Genomic DNA, 20,697 nt, shown 5'->3' with positions numbered 1-20,697 from the left:
TCAATTGAGCGCGGCGAATAAAGGCGTTCGTAGATAATTTAGTTCAAATGGCTCTGGAATATGTGAAAAGCAACAAAGGTGCAGACCTTTATTTACGCGTGCCTTTATTCGCTGCGCCCAATTGAGGTCGCCCTTTTGAGGCTCGCCTTTTTGTGCGCGCCCTTATTGAAGGATACCGTCTTGTACGTCCGCTGGCTTGTACGTCCGTAATATACCTTTAATTTTCTCTGGCTGTAATACAGGCGTGCGCGTCGGTAATATGCCTTTAATCTCCTCTGACAGTAATACTGGCTTGTATGTGGCTGTAATACGCGTCACTGTATTGTGTACCTTTAATTTCCTCTCGCAGTAATACTGGTTTGTATTTCCGTAAAACGCCTCTAACTTTCTCTGACAGTAATCTCGCGCATCGCACCGTGTCCCGCGCATGCGCACTTCATCAGAAGACACCCACACACGGACACCTGGACGCACATGGGGATTTTATATATATAGATGATATTGTTTTACCTGTAATGCAACTTTATGCAGCTAATACTGTTATGTACTGCATTTTCAACCCTTTTGAATTAATTTCAAATAGATAATGCTTCTGCAGTTTGATTTAATTGCTGGACAAATAATTCATATTTTATCATGAACCAGGCCAGCTATTATTTTATTTATGTGTGTATATTGTACAGTATATGAAAAAAAAATTTAAAACATATATACTGTATGAGGGGCCATTCTGTTCGTAAATGTATAAATTGGTTCAGATATATATATATTGGTTTTGATACATTGGTTTGAATATATATATTGGTTTTAATACATCCCTTCAGATATATATATTGGTTCAGATACTGTACATACATTGGTTGGGATACATTAGATGTGACCAATGGTTTGAATATATCCGTTGAAGTACAGTATATAGATTGGTTGAGACACATTGGTTTGGATATATACATTGTTTTGAATACATCTGTTCATATATATATACATTGGTTGATACATGTACAGGTTAAATCCCGTTATAGCGAATACTGAAGTAACAAAATTTCCAGAATAATGAATACTTTTTGAGGGCCCAGACAAATCTTCATAGAGCATGATGTTAAATGAATCTCAATTTAACAAAATGTAAATCTCAGTATAATGAACGTGTTTTGACCAAAAATGGCCACTGACAATAATAATGCAATGTAAAAAATACTTATTGTCGCTCGTACACTTTCTGCAACAAATTTCAGGAACCCTGCAACAGGTTGTCTCAAAAACAGAGACACTCTGTTGCGAAATTTCTGGTTTTGGGCATGCTCAGCGAGCCTATAGGTGTGACATCATACACATAGCCAAATTCTGAGTCAGTGCGTCATCAAGTGTCTGCATAGGTAGTTGCGTTGTGTGTGGATACTGTACCATTCAAGTTTGATAGCGCTTCTCAAAGTTTTCTTTGAGATGAACAAAAAAAAAAAAAAAGTGAAAAACTGTGTCAGTTTATGCTGAAAGAAAAATTAATCCTAGAAAAAGTTGATTCCAGAATGAAGAAAAATGATGCGATGAAAGCATTTTGGAATCACGCCTTCATCTTCATCAATCATCTTGTTTTCATGCTGTAGTCATACCTGTATTTCTATTTAAAAAAATTACATCTAATTTTTCGTTTTCATTCTGTGTACATACCTGTATATCTGTATAAAAAAAATTTTATCTAATACTATACCTCGTTTTTATTATGTGTTCATACCTGTATTTCTAATAAAAAAGTTACATGTAACATCTCATTTTCATGCTGGATTTTCATACCTGTATTTCTATAAGAAAAAGTTACCTCAAACATCTGGTTTTCATTCTGTATTTTCACCTGCATTTCTGTCTAAAAAAGTTACTAATGTCTCATTTTCAAACAAAGTATTTTTTGTAATTTTGGAAGTGCTTTTTTTTATACAGGTATTGTCAAGCTTTGGTCGCTGTTTTGGTCTTGGGTCTTCGATTCCAAAGCACTTTTTTTTCATTGTTTAAAACACTTGCACAGATACCTCCCAACTTGCCCTGATCCATCCTGCCCCAGATCGTTGTGCCTGCCTCACTTGCTTCCTCTTGTCCCTCCCTTGACAGATTGTTCTCAAAAGCTGAGTTATCAAAAGCATTGATCGCAGCTTCAGTATGTCCCATTTTTTCATCTCATAAAACTTTTGTTTTTAATTGACCGAAAGCCACACAGTGATTCTGGTATTCCTTATTGGCAGCGTTTCATTAAAGGGCGATCTACATCAGGAAGGATATGAGTCCCGTCTGCTGAAAGGATGAGCCTCTTTATGGAGGAAAAAACTAGAGTTGCGCTGTTTCTTTGCAATGTTGATCAGTGATCAAGGATTAGAATGATCAGAATATTCACAAATAGCCAATATTTAACTCTTTTTATAGTTAAACTGTCCCCAAAACACACACACACACACCACACACACACATGATCAGACTCACACACTACTGATTAAGTGTGCAATATACTGTGTTATCATTAGAAAGGACTAATACATACCTATGGTGTTTACTTGCAAGGCAAGAGATTGCAAGAGAATTCAGTCTCAGGAGAAAGTCAGCCTTAGTCTGTGGATTTCACATACACGAAAATATCTTACCTAAAGCACAAACTTGATTACAAAAAATATAAAATGTATTACTTGTCAGTGTAGCATACAAATAGATAAATGAGTTGATTTTTATTAACTTAAGTTTATAGTTAAAATGCCCACCCTCGGCACAAAACATCAATTATTTGTGAGGCAGTAATATTCTCAACATTCTGTATCCATGATCACTGATTAGCATACATAAGAAACCCTGCAGCTCCAGTTTTCTCCACACAAAGAGGGTCTATCCTTTACTCCTTCCTGATCTGGATTACTCTTAAATGAAACGCTGCCAATAAGGAATAACAAAAATCACCATGCTGCTCTCTATTGATGATGGACTAATGTTTTATAGGGGAAAAGTTAAAGTTCTTGATATAGAAAAGCAAAGAAGACTAATCTCCAATTAAGAGTTAAATCAAAATATTGCGTAAAGAAGTATTTTCTGCTTACATATGTTATTTAATTTAATAGTCAGTAATGTAAGCATACAAGTATATATACAGCAAATATTTAACCATACAAGTTTCACGTATAGATAGAAGCATGTAAGTGTACCAGCTATTTATCCATTTTTTCATAATCCTTTTGGAATTACTGCAGTAAGTGTCCAGTATTACAGCTGCCTTTGCGTGGACAGCAGGGCGTGTTGTTACAGCAAGCATGTACTGTATAATTTATATTTTTTAATTTTAAGGCTCTTTGTTGACTAAATTACACTTTATTTCAGTAGAAGAGTGGTCAAGTTACTAAACAAATTCAAAGCATAAAGGGGAACTTGGCAGTTTTATTCACAAGTTAACTTTACTCATGAGTTGCCAGATTAAGTAAAATTCAAAGCACTCATCGTAATTACTTTGTTGAAACAGGGTGTATAAGCTCCATTCTCTGCAGCACTCTAAACTAAACTCCAGCCAAGGAAGGAATTTAACACTGGAATCCCTGAAGCCTATGAAAAATGTTGTAATCCCAGGGCACCTTAAATTTCTTTGCAGCTCTCCATTAGCGTGTTTTGTTTTGCAAAAGTGTCGATCAGCACAAGCAGCATGCAGCCTACTATCCCCTTCCCCCACCGAGGCAGCTGAAGTTCTCCCAGCTCAAGTCTCTTTATCTGGGTGTGAGGAGCCTGGAGTTGTATAGGGTAAATAATATATCTTTATTTGGAACACATGCATTTCATGTGTTCCATGTCTACAACAATCTGGGTAAATGTACGATGACAGGAAATGTGAGACAAGAAATGCTGAACACATACCTAAAACAGAAACTTGATGTGAAGTGTATAATATGTGAAGACTTTAGTCCAAATATTAAATAAACACGTGTGCTTTTATTCAAGAATATAACCAAAGAAAAAAAAATCATTCAATTTTCATGTTGCTGTCAATGAATTAAAAACCCAAGCTCAAATGTCAATCAATAGAAAGTTGATATGTCTTCTTGGATGGTGCAGAGGTAAGAACTGCTGTCTTATAATCAAAAGGTTGCGGCGGTCGAGCATGGGTGCACCTTGTTTTGAGTAGTGAGCTGCTATTATTCTTACTATAATATAAAAAAAAACATACATTTCATTTGAGTCTGTAACACGTGGTGTAAATTATGGCCCTTACCTGGCCTGGACACCCTGATTATGGAAGGACCGGGGGAGAGAGTATTTTCAAGACTGGGCCGACAGAGGGCAGCGGGGTTTCCAGCGGGGCCACAGGTCATGAGCATAGAAGCTCAACCCTGTTGGGGCCCGTGGCCATGCCAGGGGGCACATGTATATTTGCAGGGCCCTATTTGGCAGCACTTCAGCCACACTCGGAAGTGCTGCCAGAAGAAGCTCATTGGGCACCTAGAGTCCTTCCGGGTGCCCCTATAAAAAGTGGCCATAAACAGCACTAAGTTTTACAAGTAGACAAAATTTACACTGGGTGTATTTGATATTTGGTCTAAAGCAGGCATGTCAAACTCACTACCATTGGTGGGCCACTTCGACTGCAATATGTGTGTCAGCGGGCCGCATTGTAACAAATACTATTATACTATTATACAAAGTTACTGTAGCTTTCTTTCCAATAGTGAAAACTTTAAAAAATGTAACACTTAAAGTTTAAAGTTTAAAGAAAAGTAATTTATTTCCATACAGTCTCCATACAACAGTGTAGAATTAGAGTCTTAGCCTCTTAGCTAGGTCCTTATTATATTATATTCATTGCTTATATAGAAGCCTTACAGTGTGAGATTTATTTCTTTTGTCCCGACACTTGGGTCAATATCAGGCTTGAAATCTTGTCCAGCTGCAACTTTTATGAGGGATGAAAGGTGCTCGACGGTAAGTCTTGAGCGATGTGGGGTTTTGGTAGCTTTCATTAACGAAAACAATCGCTCACAAAGGTAAGTGCTTCCGCACATTGACAGTACTGTCGATGCCAACTTACGGATCTGCACATACGAGGGTGGCAAGTAAGCATACAAGCCTGGCACACCAACTTCGTTGTATTTTGCCTTCAGAATAGAATCTGACTGCACTTCAATCAATTCCATTTGGATATTCTCAGGCGCCTTCTCAATGTTGTAAGAGAACAGTGCAATGCCCTGTTTGTGTGAACTGAAATCACGGAAATGCTCACTGAATTCATTGCTCAGTAATTCAAGTTGGAAAACAAATCCTCCAAAAATCAAATTTTACTTTACTAAGTTTACTTCAAAGTTTCTATTGTAAAATAAGCCGATATGCAAAAAGCCACCTGCCAACTTCTCGCGTCCACTTCAGATCTTCAGCTGTAGTCTGCACTAACTGTTCGTTACAATACTAGCACAAAATTACATGAAACTAGAGCAAAAAACGTGAAAATATGCGAGCTATTACTACTCATGATGGTCAGTTCTGCCCAGTGGCCAGTCTCAGCAGCCCAGTCAGTAGTGTAGCCTTAGCAGGGGCGGCTCTAGGCTCATGGCGGCCCTGGGCAGAGAAAGAATCGGTGGCCCCTTCGCCTGGCAATGTCAATATGGTATCTTATGCACGTCGGATGGCCACATCCGTTGCGGACACTGCATAGCCGCCTCGTGCTGAAAACCAAGTGGCAGCCCATGATATTCTCATTACGGCAGAACGTTATAATACTACATACAGCTTACTGCTCCGACTCTCATTTGTAAATACAGCGTACTAATTAACAAGAAACAGAATGTTTTTCGGCCACATTGCCGTCAGCTGTGTCGTTATTTTCTCTTTCTGTTTTATATTCAATATAGTATATTGGCGTGGTGGCCCCTGGGATTTGGCAGCACTGTGCAGGTGCACAGTTTGCACATGCCTAAGGCCACCCCTGCTGCCCGCTGCTGCAGCCTAGCACTTCAGTTGTGACGCTGCGGCTCATTAACTTTGGTCAAGGCTCATGGCTATACTAGCAGATGACGTTTCCGGTACCGTAATGCCATGGGAAAACGCGCTTTTGTCAGAAGGCAAAAGTAAGAAAAGTCAATAAGTAACACCGAAGATGCAGAATGATTCAATCACAAACAATAGTAATCATTTTGTACAAGTTCAGTGCTAACTAGGATCTGTCATGCAGGCCGCACAGATTTCTGTTGTGGGTCGGGGGCCGCGTGTTTGACATGCCTGGTCTAAAGTATTCACACATTATACACTTCACGTCATTATTACTATAAGATGGAAAAAGTTTCCGTTTTAGGTATGTGTTCAGCATTTCTTGCCTTGCATTTCCTATCATCCTACATTTATCCAGATCATTGTAGACACGGAACACACATGAAATGTATGCATTCCAAATAACAATATATTATTTACTCTCTACAATTCCAGGCACCTCACATCCAGAAAAAGAGACTTGAGCTGGGAGAACTTCAGTTGCGTCGGTGGGGGGATGGGATAGCAGGCTGCTTGCTGCTTGTGCTAATCAACACATTTGCAAAACAAAAGGGGCTGATGGAGAGGTGCAAAGGAATTTAAGGTGGCCCGAGATTATGACTTTTTTCATAGGCTTCAGGGATTCTAGTGTTAATGAGACCTATATTAACTTGAGAGTTACAAGGCTGGCCCAGGACCCATGTCCAGTTTTACTAATATATGCTGCAGTAAATTTCAATTGACTTAGCCATGTCTACTGCACTTTCTTACATATGTCTTTATTTGAACCTTCAAATTGATTCCTACAGAAATATACTGAAGTTGTGAGACGCAACTAGTTTAGCTGCATAATTAGCCAGTTTCCTACAGTTTAGAGCCATTCTGCCAGCATGGTACTTGAACTCAAATATCTGGGCTCTGACAGGATTTTAAGGGTCAGTGTTCCAGTTTTTGAAACTATAAACCTATCTTCTGGAATAACCTAGAACACGGGAAGTATATCCAAATTCCTGCAGCCTAGTTTTTCCCTTAAAACTTAATGTTTTCATATTTTAATGTTCTAACAGGAAGACCAATTTAATTTCTCCTCTGGATGACCTTGCCTTTGATATGTATCAAGATCCAGAAGTGGCTCATATAATACGAGCACTAGATGAAAAGAAACAGGAAGCTGTTCGAATGGAACGTTATGACCTTGCAAAGAAATTGAAGCAGGCCATTGCTGACTTGCAAAAGGTAGTTTAGTTATAGATCAATCAGCTCTTTGTCTTGAACTTCATTTTCACTGAGCTGTCTTCTCTGTTATGTACAATATGTTATATGTTAAACTTATTTTTCAGGTAGGCGAACGTCTGGGTCGTTATGAGGTGGAAAAGCGCTGTGCTGTAGAGAAGGAAGATTATGATTTAGCTAAACAGAAAAAGCATCAAATGGATGAGTATCGTATGAAGGTTTATCAGCAGCTCAAACTACATAATTTACTGGATACTGCGGTGGTCAGTATTTTTATTTAAATAATTTGTTGTGTACTGTTATAAGGTTTACATAACTACTTATGAAGCATTGTCTGTTACATTTAAGTGAATAGCTTAATTTAAATAATTGTATTTTTATTCTTGCACTGTGTAATTTGAAGTACAGTATTTCCACTAATGCATATACTAAACACTAAAATGAAATTGAATTAATTTAGCATAATGCTTTACAAAATTTTTATTTTTTTACTTGCAGATACGCAGAGCATCTGATTTCTTGCCAGAGCCTCTCAGTTATCCTTCTCCCCAGCCACAGGGCTCTGAACAGCCAACACCAGTACAGTACAAACCAGAAAAGGAAATAGAGCAACATACTGAGTCTAAGCCAGAGACTGCTCCTTCAAACCCTTCATCCAAAACACCAACGCCTCCAACAACTCCAGTTAAAAAAGTAGTTCCCAAGATTAATGTAAGAAGATTGGTCTATATACTGTGTGATTGAGCTATGTCACTTATTTTTATATGCATTGTATGTAGTATTTATCTTATTCTCATGTACTTATTTATTTGAAGAATAGCAGTAGTCCTAGTGGGTATAGTTAATAAGGAAAAAGTATTCATTTTAAAGTAACAGGTTTGTGTAGCTCTGCATTATTTGTAGTACAAAAATATTTAATTATAAACTAATTTAGTAATTTGTAGCTTTGGAAGGGTATCTTTTATGTGTTAGTGTACTCTGCAAGTGTACATTTCCAGTGTACCACAACAAATTTTGAAAATGACAGAAATTAGAAATTTATTTCCCTTATCTTGCAGCATTATTTTTTTTGGCCTTTGTCATGTTTGAGTAAAAACGTAATGGAAATGTTGGCTTTGTCTACCATCCTGCAGTTTTGGGCCATGTCATTCATTTTTACAGAATAAGGTCAAGCTGTTTCAGATTGGCTAAGGAACATTTATGGACTGCTATCATCATATCTTGCTACAGATTTCCTGATAAATTACAAGCACATTCACTTACATTCTCTTTTTGCCATTGTAAAAGAAGCAAAAAGACAAATTGTAAGAGTTGGGGAGTCCGTCCCCGTATACTGTAGAACCGGTCTTTTTTCACACAAGTTTGGTCAGTCATGAAAACACAGTATAGACAGTTTACATGTTGAATGACGGACATTAAATGCTGTAGGGACAGAAATGTAACGAGAATGCTGGGAAAGGAACCGCTGAGTTAGATGAGATGTGGTGACGTCATCATAGGGGGACCAAAAGGAAGGAAAAAACCCGGAAGTAACTTTTTCTGCTGGCTAGGGTCATTCAGGTGAATTCAGGGCTGCGTTTTTTCATCTTTCCTGTCAAAATAAAGAAAAAGAGTATAGCACACTGCCGTCGTCCCCTGATGTGTGATTTCGTGCTGCTCTTTAGATCTTTAAACTGCTTCCTAAGCGCTCGCGTGTGACACAACCCCCCCCAGCCCAGACCCATTGGGTCAGGCGACCTAAAGTAAGAGGTTGTAAACACGAGAGAGAGCATCAGCATTCGCCTGGAGGGCACCCCAATGATAAATGACCATGAACCTATATGGCTGTAGGTCCAAAAACCACTGGTAACTCGGGGATTCGACTCCCTATGAACAGCCTAACAGGTAGTACCGCAGTTGGATCACCACATACTTTATCACCAGTGCCTCCCGTTCTACCGCCGCATACCTTGTCTCCCAGTCCAACAGTTTCCGGCTCAGGTACATCACGGGGTGTTCAACACCATCGATGCTTTGGCTCAACACGGCATCTAAACCTGTGTCTAAGGCATTGGTCTGGAGAATAAAAGGGAAAGAAAAATCAGGAGTCTTCAAAATAGGTGCCGTAGTAAGGGCCATCTTTAAATCACAGAATGCCTGTTCTGTTAGTTCATCCCACACCACATTGAAAGGGGCTCTTTTCTTTGTTAAATTCATCAAGGCCGTGGCTCTCTCAGAAAACCAAAGCACAAACTGGCGGTAGTAACATCTCTAATCCCAGGAAAGCCTGTACTTGCTGCTTGGTTATCAGACGGGGCCAGTCAAGAATGGCTTGAATTTTTGAACACTGCGGCTTAACCTGCACGCCTCCCACCAGGTAGCCCAAATATTTGGCCTTGTTTAACCCAAAGAATTAGTTCTTGGGGTTAATCCATAGCCTGGCTTTCACTAGCGTCAGGAGGACGGAGTAGACCTGCAGTACATGTTCGTCCAATGTGTCGGAAAAGATGACGATGTCATCGAGGTAAGCGGCACAGTAGGTCTGATGGGGCCTTAGCATTCTATCGACCAGACGCTGGAAGGTCACTGGCACCCTGTGCAGTCCAAATGGGAGGACCTTGTACTGCCAATGTCTGCTAGGGGTATTAAATGCGTTTTTTTTTTTTTTTTTTTTTTTGCGGATGCTGCTAAGGAAATTTGCCAGTATCCCTTAGTCATGTCAAGGGTAGTCAGGTAATGCGTGTTTCCCAATTGCTCAAGGAGCTCGTCCACTCGGGGTATAGGATATGCATCGAACTTGGAGACTTGATTTAGACGTCAGAAGTCATTACAAAACCTCCATGACCCATTGGGCTTAGAAAAGAGGATGATGGGAATGGACCACAGGCTGTGACTTTCTTCAATGATATCCAGATCCAGCATACGCTGGACCTCTAACTCCACCTCTGCACGTTTTGCCTCCGGGAGGCGATAGGGGCATTCTCTGATGATCACCCCAGGGTCCGTCACAATTTCATGCTGAATCAGCGAGGTGCAGCCCAGGGCTTCACTAACCACTTCCGGGATAGACAGGATCACATACTCCAGCTCCTGTCTTTGGTGGGGACTCAAATTGGGACCGAGGTTAAGGACAGATGTTTTTGAGAAAAGGGAGTGGGTCGGGCCGGAGAGAGGGAGGTCTTCCCTGTCCTTCTACGGCTTTAACAAGTTGACATGGTACACCCTCTCGCTCAGTCGGCGGTTTGGCTGTTTTACCAAATAGTCGACAAGCCCTTTTCTCTCTTTAACCTCGAGTTCTGCTACAGGGTAAACAGCACTGAACCCTGTGCAGCTGGCAGTGTTGCACCACTTGGCTTATTTGCATGCATAATTAGCCTTGTTTTTCAGCTATGATCCAAACATGGCTTAAAGGAGCCCTCCCTGAGAAAGAAAACACATGTGACCCTGTGAAATAATAAAAATAACAAAATAGTTATTACTGTTTACAAGAGCATTGGAATAAGCCAGTCCCAGGTTGCTGCTAGTGTGTGCTCCAAGACAGGAACTCTGTGAGCACAATGATATATATATATATATATATATATATATATATATAGGCGGCACGGTGGCGCAGTGGGTAGCGCTGCTGCCTCGCAGTTGGGAGACCTGGGGACCTGGGTTCGCTTCCTGGGTCCTCCCTGCGTGGAGTTTGCATGTTCTCCCCGTGCCTGCGTGGGTTTCCTCCGGGCGCTCCGGTTTCCTCCCACAGTCCAAAAACATGCAGGTTAGGTGGATTGGCGATTCTAAATTGGCCCTAGTGTGTGCTTGGTGTGTGGGTGTGTTTGTGTGTGTCCTGCGGTGGATTGGCACCCTGCCCAGGATTGGTTCCTGCCTTGTGCCCTGTGTTGGCTGGGATTGGCTCCAGCAGACCCCCGTGACCCTGTGTTCGGATTCAGCGGGTTGGAAAATGGATGGATGGATATATATATATATATATATATATATATATATATATATATATATATATATATATGTTTGTACCAAATCATGATTGCAATCACCTGTTAACATCACCAGTTTCAAATCACATCATTATTTAGTAATTATACCTCATTACTACCCCTTAATTGCCCCCATCCCAAATTTTTTTGAAATGTGTTGCAAGCCTGAATGGCAAGAATGGATATTTATTTACAAATCAAATGATGTTGACAAAAAAAAAACATGAATTATTTTGTGTTCATACTGTCTGCAATGAAATAAAATTTGAGGAGAATTTATAACTTGCTTTTTTCTTTTTTTATTCACATTTTCCACACTGACCCAACGTTTTCTGATTTGGGGTTGTATATATATATATATATATATATATATATATATATATATATATATATATATATATATATATATATATATATATATATATATATATATATATATAATGTGTGTGTATATATATATATATATATATATATATCTATATATATATATATATATATATATATATATATATATATATATATATATATATATATATATGTGTATATATATACATGTATGTATGTTTGTGTGCGTGTGTATATATAATACTTCTTGACCATTTATTGTATTTTGAATGTGGTTATCTTCGTCTGGGTCTTTTGTTGTTAGTGGCACAGTGGCATAGTTGTTAGCACTGCTGTCTCACATCTCAGATCACATTTTTGCCCACAGTAATTGGTCCAGCATAGTTGGCAGATGCTTCCTGAGACCCTAATTGCACCCTTATTTTTCCACTCAAAGTATTTCATTTCATTCATACTTTCTCATTGACATCAATGCATTTCACAGACTTTGTTTTGGATCCTGAACATTTCTATGATTTCGCTAAACTCATGATGAAGTGAACTCTGCAGGGTTCGCTCATTACTAATGTGCAACGATTGCAAAATCTTATTTATCTGCTTTTGTTGTAATTAAAAATGTGAACTGCTGTGATAAATACAAGCTAGCTGACTGTCCACAGTCAAGGCAAACAGTGTGTGTGTTAATGGAAAATAAGTGGTCTGAATTCATTAAAACAGCTTTTCTTGCCATTTGTCTAATTTCATAAAATGACTTCTCTGATTCTATTTTCTCAGTTGATTACTCTTATTTCTTTACTGTAATGTAATTTAATATGAAAAACAATATTTCGGTCAACTTTCTTTGCTAAAAACTGCTTCACCGCTTTATGTCTACGGACAGTTCTTATAGCAAGAAGAACACATATGCAGGCTTAACTATCTTAATATCTTGCATTACATAAACAAGCACTACAACTAAATTACTCTAAAGCTAAAAAAGCTGATGCTGCAAAAAAACATATTTTGAGATCGAACAATTTATTGATCACTGTCTATTGAAAATCAGCAACTAATCAATAGGAATATCACCAGATAACCAGAACTGTTCCTTTCTGTATATCATAATCCAGAGATGGGCTTCTTTTAAGAGTAATCAAGAGAAATACATCTTTTGAAAGTGACCCAATTTTTCCAGGCTATCAACATTTATGAAATAAGAAAATGTTTTTATCTTGTATAATGGGAAATCAAAAGAGTGACAGTGTTATTAGCCAGATGAGGAAGTAAGCAAAGCCTGTGCATAATGGGCACCCAGAATATTGAATCCAGTAGTGAGGCATCACTACTTCTGATGTTCCAGGGAGAATCAGAAGCTAATGAGTTTGGACTGGAAAAAAATTAAGAAGCAATTCACAACTGGGGATGGCATTTAGCTACATCAGTTTTAGTCCAAGCAATAACTGGAATACAACTGGACACAATTATTTCATAAGAAACCAGTGTTGGTAACATCATGTGCATAATTTCTTAATGATGTTATGGGTATGGTCCACAGTGACTACATGACTCAAAAGATTAATTTAACTGGTCAATATAATCCTAATTTGCATTTTCAGTTGGCTGTCAATCAAGTAAAAGCATTCAGAAACGCGTTTTGACTGTGCCACTACTTATTTATGACTGTGCAATACTTATGTTGGTGGATTTCAAAGGCTGCTTTGTGATACTTTGGATTGAAAGAGGTGGTAAACCAACCTTGTTTTTCAGATAACGCCCTGGGTGACTACCACATATTTCTCCACATGCTTGGTGTCCTGGCTGGACAGGGATAGATAAGTAATTTTTTTAGACAAACTGGGAGAAGCGTGCAAATGGCAAAAAAAAAACAAAAAAAAAAAACAAACAAACAAATAGAATTTAAACAAAGCAATCAAAACCCAGATGAGATGCAAGAGTCAAAATCAAAATCAGACTAGAAGTCAAAATAGGCAAGACACGAAGACCATTAGCAAAAAGAGAATTTGTGTTTAAAGGATTCATCTGCAGCTTGGTTCAAATGCTGACCTTTTATACCCCAGAGACCACACCCCTAGAAAGAGGAGACGTGACCCAAACGACAATTGTACAAAATGGAATCTAATGCGGAAACAGGACCCTAAAACTCAACCTATATCATGACATTGGGGACATGCTTTGTTAATTATAAAGATGTCTAGTCCGCTACAGAAGAATGGTTGCATATACCAAAGAAACTACTTGCTTTTTCCCAGTTTTTTGAGTGTTGTAACAAACAATATTTATAGTGAGTATAATAAAAAGTATACTTTGGTTTTTACTAGCATTGCACTTTTTTGGCCAGACTCAAAATTTTTTCTTATCGCCCCTTGTGTATATACTTCAATGTATATACTGTAAGTACAATTAAGATTCTTTTACAATCTCCAATGTGCTTTTATATAAGAGTGGTAGTAAAGAACTGTCTTTCCATTACAGGTTAATTCTTTGCCATATGATGAAAGACCTCTACCTGCTCTTCAAAAACAAATTGGTGAACAGCAGAGTTTTCCTTCAGAACCCTCACCTCCAGATTCAGACAGAACTGCTCAAGGAACAGGCATCACTGGTGAACCAGAGCCCTTAACAGAAAAGGTTCTGAGGGAGGCCAGTTTCCCAATTGACGTGTATGGTGAAGGCTTGGTAAGTTAGCAAAGTATATTAATTTATATTTTAGTAGTGCTATTAATGTAATGAGTTTTTTTTAACTTTAAGAAATTTGCCTTCTTTACTATACTATTTGAAAATAATTTAAATATAATTAAATACAGAAAGCCCTTGGCTACTGAACAAGTCCTGTTCCAGCTAACATTCATAACCTTATTTTGAATTTAAAGTGAAATCTCCACTGAAATGTCTGGTATTGGAAATATTGAAAAAAATGTGTAATGGTTGATTGCTTATTTTGTAAAAAAACATTTGAGATTTGCAAGTAAAACACAGTGAAGTACTATTACTGTACTTTAAATCAAAAATGCAAGTAATTTCAAAATGAGTCACGAGTAGGAATTGTATGTTGATTTTATTCTCAGATTTCTTGAATTTTTTTGATAGTGACACAGAACCTCCTAGAGTTGAAAAAGACAATGTAACGTAGGCAAGAAAATCCACAACTAACTGATAGTTGATCTTATTAGCTTCTGAGACATGTGATCAAGAAAGCAGTACATGATTAAATATAATCACAGGAAATAATCACAGGAAATAATACAGTATATCGTAATTTTAAATACATACATTTCATGTGTGTTCCGTCTCTACAATGATCTATGTAAATGTAGAATGACAGGAAATGCGAGCTAAGAAATGTTGAACACATAGCTAAAACAGAAACATTTTTCATGTTTTAGTAATAATTGACAAAATGTAGACAAGTGCATAATGTGTGAAGACTGAACTCCAAATATCAAATAAACACTTTCACAAAAGGTACAAGTTCAAATTCAAGTTGGGGAGCATGCACTGGTACAGTGCGTTGCTTCACCCACCATATGATGAAACAGCTCGGGATCTCGGTTGGCAACCCCCCAGGCAAACATGTGGTCCAGTCCCACCCTCCGGAGATGACCTTCTATCTGCCATAGCCAGGTATTACGTAGGTGACCCCTTGGCTTGGTCCAGCCACTCGAGTACTGAACAATGAGAATCCTACGAGCTGGATCACCTTCAGGGAAATGTGTCACATGGCCGTAGTGCTGTAACTGATGCTCCCTCACAATGCAGGTAATGTGCCTCATTCGGGACTTCATGAGCAACCACTCATTCAACACAAGGTCAAACCAACGGTACCCAAGGATTTTCTGGAGAGACACAGTACCAAAGGAGTTCAGTCTTCATCTCAGGTCACTGGATTACGTCAATGTCTCACAACCATATAGCAAGACAGGAAGCAACAGGACTCTAAAGACTTGGACCTTCGTCCTTTTGCATAGATATCAAGAGCGCCACACACCTTTTTCCAGCGACCTATTGCGCAAATATATACAGTATTAACTTCATAGGAAGACTCACCAGAGACATGAATGTCACTGCAGAGGTAAGTAAATCTCTCGACAAGGTCAACATTCTCTCCGTAGACAGACACACTGCTAATGGCTGTAATTACTATTACTTGCCCAGAGAGTTTGGACACGTCATTGTTGTTATCGTTTACATCCCTCCTCGGGCGGACGTGGAGGCAGCGAGTGACATCATCCATTCTGCTGTTGCTAAGTTACAAACGCAGCACCCTGATGCGCTTGTGCTAATCACTGGAGACTTTAACCATGTGACGCTAGACAAAACATTACCTGTATTTTCCTATATTTTTATCTAATGTGCAGCAAGCAACGTAAGAGTACTGAGCTCTGAGGAAAACTAAGTCTAACTTCAGCATATAATATCAAAATACTGTCTTAACATTTCTTAACTGAAATTGAGTTGATAAATATGCTGGAACGTCCAATGTAATTTTCAAATAAAGTAATCAAAGGTGTCAAAAGCTTTATTTTCTATTGGATCATTTTGTGATGGCATCAACCTTTGCACACTGTGGACGTACTGTATTTGGCCTGTGTCAACTCAAAATAGTATTTCTATGGATTGATCCGAAGCAGTGTCAGAAGCATGGCACAAACATAGTGCAACATGTTCCTCCCAAGTGCCGGAATTCATGATGGCGTCGTTCAGGTAGGTGGCACTATAGGAATTGTGTTCTGTCCATCAGACTTTGGAAAGTCACTGGAACCCTGTGCAGTCCAAATGGGAGAACGCAGTACTGCCAGAGGCCATTAGGGGTGCTGAAAGTGGGCTTTTCCTTTGCGAATTCTGTTAAAAGAATTTTCCAGTACACTTGTGCCATGTTTAGAGTGGTCAAGTATTATACCAAGCTGCTCAAGAAGTTCATCCATGTGTGGTATCAGATAAGTATAAAATTGGGAGACTTGATTAAGTGGGTGGAAGTCGTTGCTGAAGCTCCAGCTTCCATTGGGCTTTGGGACCAGAACGATGGGACTAAAACTTGCCTCTTTTACAACAAGGTCCGACATTCACTTGATCTTAAGCTCCACTTCTGCATGTTTTGCTTCTGAGGGAGGGACTGTATGGGAATTCTCGGACGACTACTCCCAGCTCTGTCATGATGTCATGAGTAATCAGAGAGGTCCTTCTTTGTTTTTCGACAAAATGGAGTCAAGCTCTTATCATTGTTTAGGTCTCAAATTGGTTCTGAAACTAATTGCATTTTTTAGTGCAAAGAAAGAACCAGGTTGTCTGGAGTTGAGATTAGGTTCTCTGTCCTTCCATGGCTTCAACAGAATGACATGGTAAACTCTTTCCGGAGGTTGGGGATTTGGTTATTTCACCAAATAATCGACCAGTTCCTTTCTTCCCTTAATTTCGCCGGGGCCCTGCCAACGGGCCAGTTACTTAAAATGGGAAATGAGAATGGGTATCATGACACAGTCGTGGGGCGTAGTGCCACGATCGTAACAGTGGGCCTGTGCTAATTAAGCATGGTCCAATATTCATTTAATGTAGGCTGAATTTTTAGCAAATCTATTTCATAATTGCATGATGTTTCAAGAATATTTGTGGAATGGAATACCTCATCTTCACATCATTCTTTTAGAATGTTAAATAGTTCTCTGGGTTGTCATCTATATAACAACTCAAAAAGGGAGAACCCTGTAGATGCTTATGAAAACCTCCCGGTAAGCAGTTAGAATGTCCTTCCTCACTAACCACCTTGCATAGTATCTGTTTGTGCATTTGATGGAACTGCTCCGGCAACCTTCCTGAACGTCTCCAAGATGAAGGGCATTCCCTGGTTTGTTAAGACTTCCTTAGGGATGCTGACATGTGCAAAGAACCCTACCAGTTCCCATGCGATATTTTTGGAAATGGCAACTCTCAAGGGGATCCCCTCAGGGTATCGTGTAACATAATCCACCAGCACAAGTATATATTTATGGCTGCAGGCTTAGGGCTCATGGGTTCCTACAATGTTAACCCCAATACACTCAAATAGAGTGCCAGTGAGGGGCACGAGAATCAGAGGAGCACAGTCCTTCCCGAGGAATCTGCTGCAATTGACATTATGAACAGGATGCACAAAAGTGGCATACCTCATTTATTCCAGTTAAAAAAAATCAGAGTTTAATCTGCACTAATGCTTTCTTAGTCCCCAAATGGATGCCTAGGAGGTGGGCATGAGCTAGTTCACAGACCTGCCACCAGTGGGTGTGGACAACTGGCAGCAGTGTCCTCATCTTGTCCTACATGATACAATAAATCATTATTTAATACAAAGTGTGGTCTCGATGGCATAGGATGAGACATGCATTGGCTGAAATATAAGGAAATAAATCTCAACATTGTTATCAGAATGTAAAGGAAACTATACATGGGATGGTCCTATTCGCTGTTCCTGCTGGATGACCCTACATGGTTGGTTATACAACTCCACCTCAGCAAGCTCAGTCCATTGCTCTCCCACCTGGATTTGGAGTGCCTGTAACTCTGCTGCCCTGGCCCACAAAGTTGTTGCGACATCCTGGGCTCATTTGTCTTCTGAATCTTCATTGATGCTGCCAACTACACCACTGTAAAAGAGAACAAGACAGAGATAAAGATTTGGGGGGGGAGACAGTGACCCTGTAATATTGTAAAGGCCAGAAATAATTGCAGCTTTTCAGTATTTCAGTAAGGACGCGAATAATTGTCTGACAACTGACTTTTACAGCTGTAAGAACCATGCTAGTCAGTTACAATGTAGTCTTAGCAACATTTATTTATGTAGCACACTTTATCATACAAGACATGTAGCTCCAAGTGCTTTACAAGATATTGTAAAAGAGAACAGAGACAAAAAGTTTTGGGGCAACACCGTCACCCTGTATATTGTAAATGCAAGGAATAAATGTAGCTTTTCAGCAAAAGAGCGTCACTAATGATGCAAGTCTCAGATCACACTATCTAAGATGGTGACACTTTGGTTAAATGCTAGCCAGGAATGAAGAGGTGATTCAGACACTGGAAGTAACATCAGAGGTAATGAGGTTGTCAATAATCTGGTCTATAGAGGGAGGGTGTTATAGAGTCAAATCAAATGTATGTTTTATTGATTATGAGACAGCAGTTCGTACCTCTGCACCAGCCAAGAGGACATGTCTATATTATGTCAATTGATATTTGGGCTTCGGTTTTTACACATTGACAGCAACATGTAAATTGAACAATTTTTATTTCTTCAGTTATATTCTTGAATCAAAGCACACGTTTTGTTATACCTTTTATGAAAGTGTTTATTTGATATTTGGACTTCAGTCTTCACACATTATACACTTCACGTCAGCATTTTGTCATTATTATAACATGAAAAAAGTTGTCTGTTTTAGTTATGTGTTCAACGTTTCTTGCCTTGCATTTCCTGTCATCCTACATTTACCTAGATCATTGTAGAGACGGAACATACATGAAATGTATGTATTCTAAATAACAATATATTATTTACCCTATACAATTCCAGACACCTAACTCCCAGATAACTACCAGACTTCATCTCTGGGAATTTTGTGTTTGACTTCGTCTGCCTCAGTGGGGGATGAGTGAGCAGGCTGACTGCTGCCACTGCTGATTTACACATTTGCAAAACAAAGACGCTGATGAGGAGGTGCGATGGAATTTAAGGTGGCCCAGCATTACAAACATTTTTGTAGGCTTCATGGATTCTAGTGTTAAATCAGTGCAGTCTTCAAAGACTCCTGGGAAGACACCTTATCTAAAGTAGGGTTAACTATGTCAAGTTCACTCCCAATTAGCACATCAAAAACTTCTTTGAAGAAGCCTGTTTTGACTGGGTCATTGACACAAGTGGAAGGTAATACATACTGTGGCAGTCATGCATGCATACCATTACTATTTCAATGTAAATAGGGTAAGTAACATAAAAAATATATATTTTTTGGATTGAGTATTTCTTTAAGACAAACATAGCCCAGCCCCCTTGGGCCTTAATTAACGTTGAAGCTACCTGGACACTTTGTTGCTTTATACTTTTATTACTTTTTCTCAATTGTTTTGAAAAAATAATAATCTCTTAAATGTCTTAGAACAATAATTGTTTTATCATTTTTTTCAGTAGATAATACCATCAAAATCAGATCTTAGATTTACCTTTTTCTGTGTATTAAAATTGTTTGATTAAAGTAATTGCTAATAGTTATAGATTGTGCTTTCTAATTCTTTAGGTGGCAGGAGCTTATTCCAAAACCTGGTCCTATCGTGAGGATGCCTTATTAGCTGTCTATAGGAAACTAATGGATGTGCCAATGGGAACATCAAAAGAAGATTTGAAAACTATGATGCGTGCTGCTATCTTTCTTGTCCGGAGAGGCCTTTTGGACAAAGTTTCATCAGTAAGAACAAAATGTTTTTTTTTCTTTGCTTCGTTTTCAATATATTCTTAAAAGTGAATTTTGTTTAAAATGATTTTAAACTGTAGTGATTTAAAGGTCACAGGTATGTAAACATTGATTATATTTTACTGAAATCATATGAACTAAAACATAGTTCTTTTATCGCTTTAATTAGAAATGTGGAAAACCTGTAGTTAGTAGCGTAAAGCTTTGTTTATTTTATCACTTTAAAATTAAAAAAAACTTGCATAACATAGTATGTATGTGTGTATACAATATAATACAGTAAGACCCATCTTAATGATGCCCTGTTAAAGAATGTCTTGTTATAGTGCATACCTGACAACTGCCATCACCCACATAGTTGCTTACTGTCATTCACCATGTTTCATACAGAATAAATATATGTGGTCAGGTACAGTGTACATTTTAGTGAATTGTTCAGTGATTATCACCCATCGTGTCTGAGGAAAGAAGCCTGCAAGTGATGTTAGTGCACATAAGCTACAGGAACAGCATAACTACAATCATGTAAATAATGAATAATAATAATATTAGAAAAGCTTGAAGGCAAAGTGGAATGTACTTGAAATTATATCCTTCTGCCAACAACTTCATAAGAGACAACTCAATACAAACAACTTTCAACACCTACTTCATTAAGAAGCTATTCTTTGTGGAAAACTCTGTTTCCTCATCTAATGTATAGTTACTGGCAGTAAATTTCATATAAAAATATATATCACTCAAAAGTTCAG

General features: G+C 38.6%; 1 protein-coding gene across 1 annotated transcript in view; it reads left to right on the top strand.

Annotated features, from left to right (window-relative positions):
- cep104 (centrosomal protein 104) overlaps positions 1-20,697 on the top strand; it is a 203,366-nt gene that overhangs the window by 50,140 nt on the left and 132,529 nt on the right. Inside the window, exons 8-12 of the mRNA XM_028807321.2 lie at positions 7,041-7,209; positions 7,314-7,469; positions 7,705-7,917; positions 13,983-14,186; positions 19,772-19,939. Of these exons, the coding sequence (XP_028663154.2) occupies positions 7,041-7,209; positions 7,314-7,469; positions 7,705-7,917; positions 13,983-14,186; positions 19,772-19,939 (910 nt within the window). The remainder of the gene's footprint in view (positions 1-7,040; positions 7,210-7,313; positions 7,470-7,704; positions 7,918-13,982; positions 14,187-19,771; positions 19,940-20,697) is intronic.

This window comes from Erpetoichthys calabaricus, chromosome 8 (genome assembly GCF_900747795.2).
Source record: "Erpetoichthys calabaricus chromosome 8, fErpCal1.3, whole genome shotgun sequence".
Lineage (NCBI taxonomy): Eukaryota > Metazoa > Chordata > Cladistia > Polypteriformes > Polypteridae > Erpetoichthys > Erpetoichthys calabaricus.
This window is presented reverse-complemented; position numbering and strand designations above follow the sequence as displayed.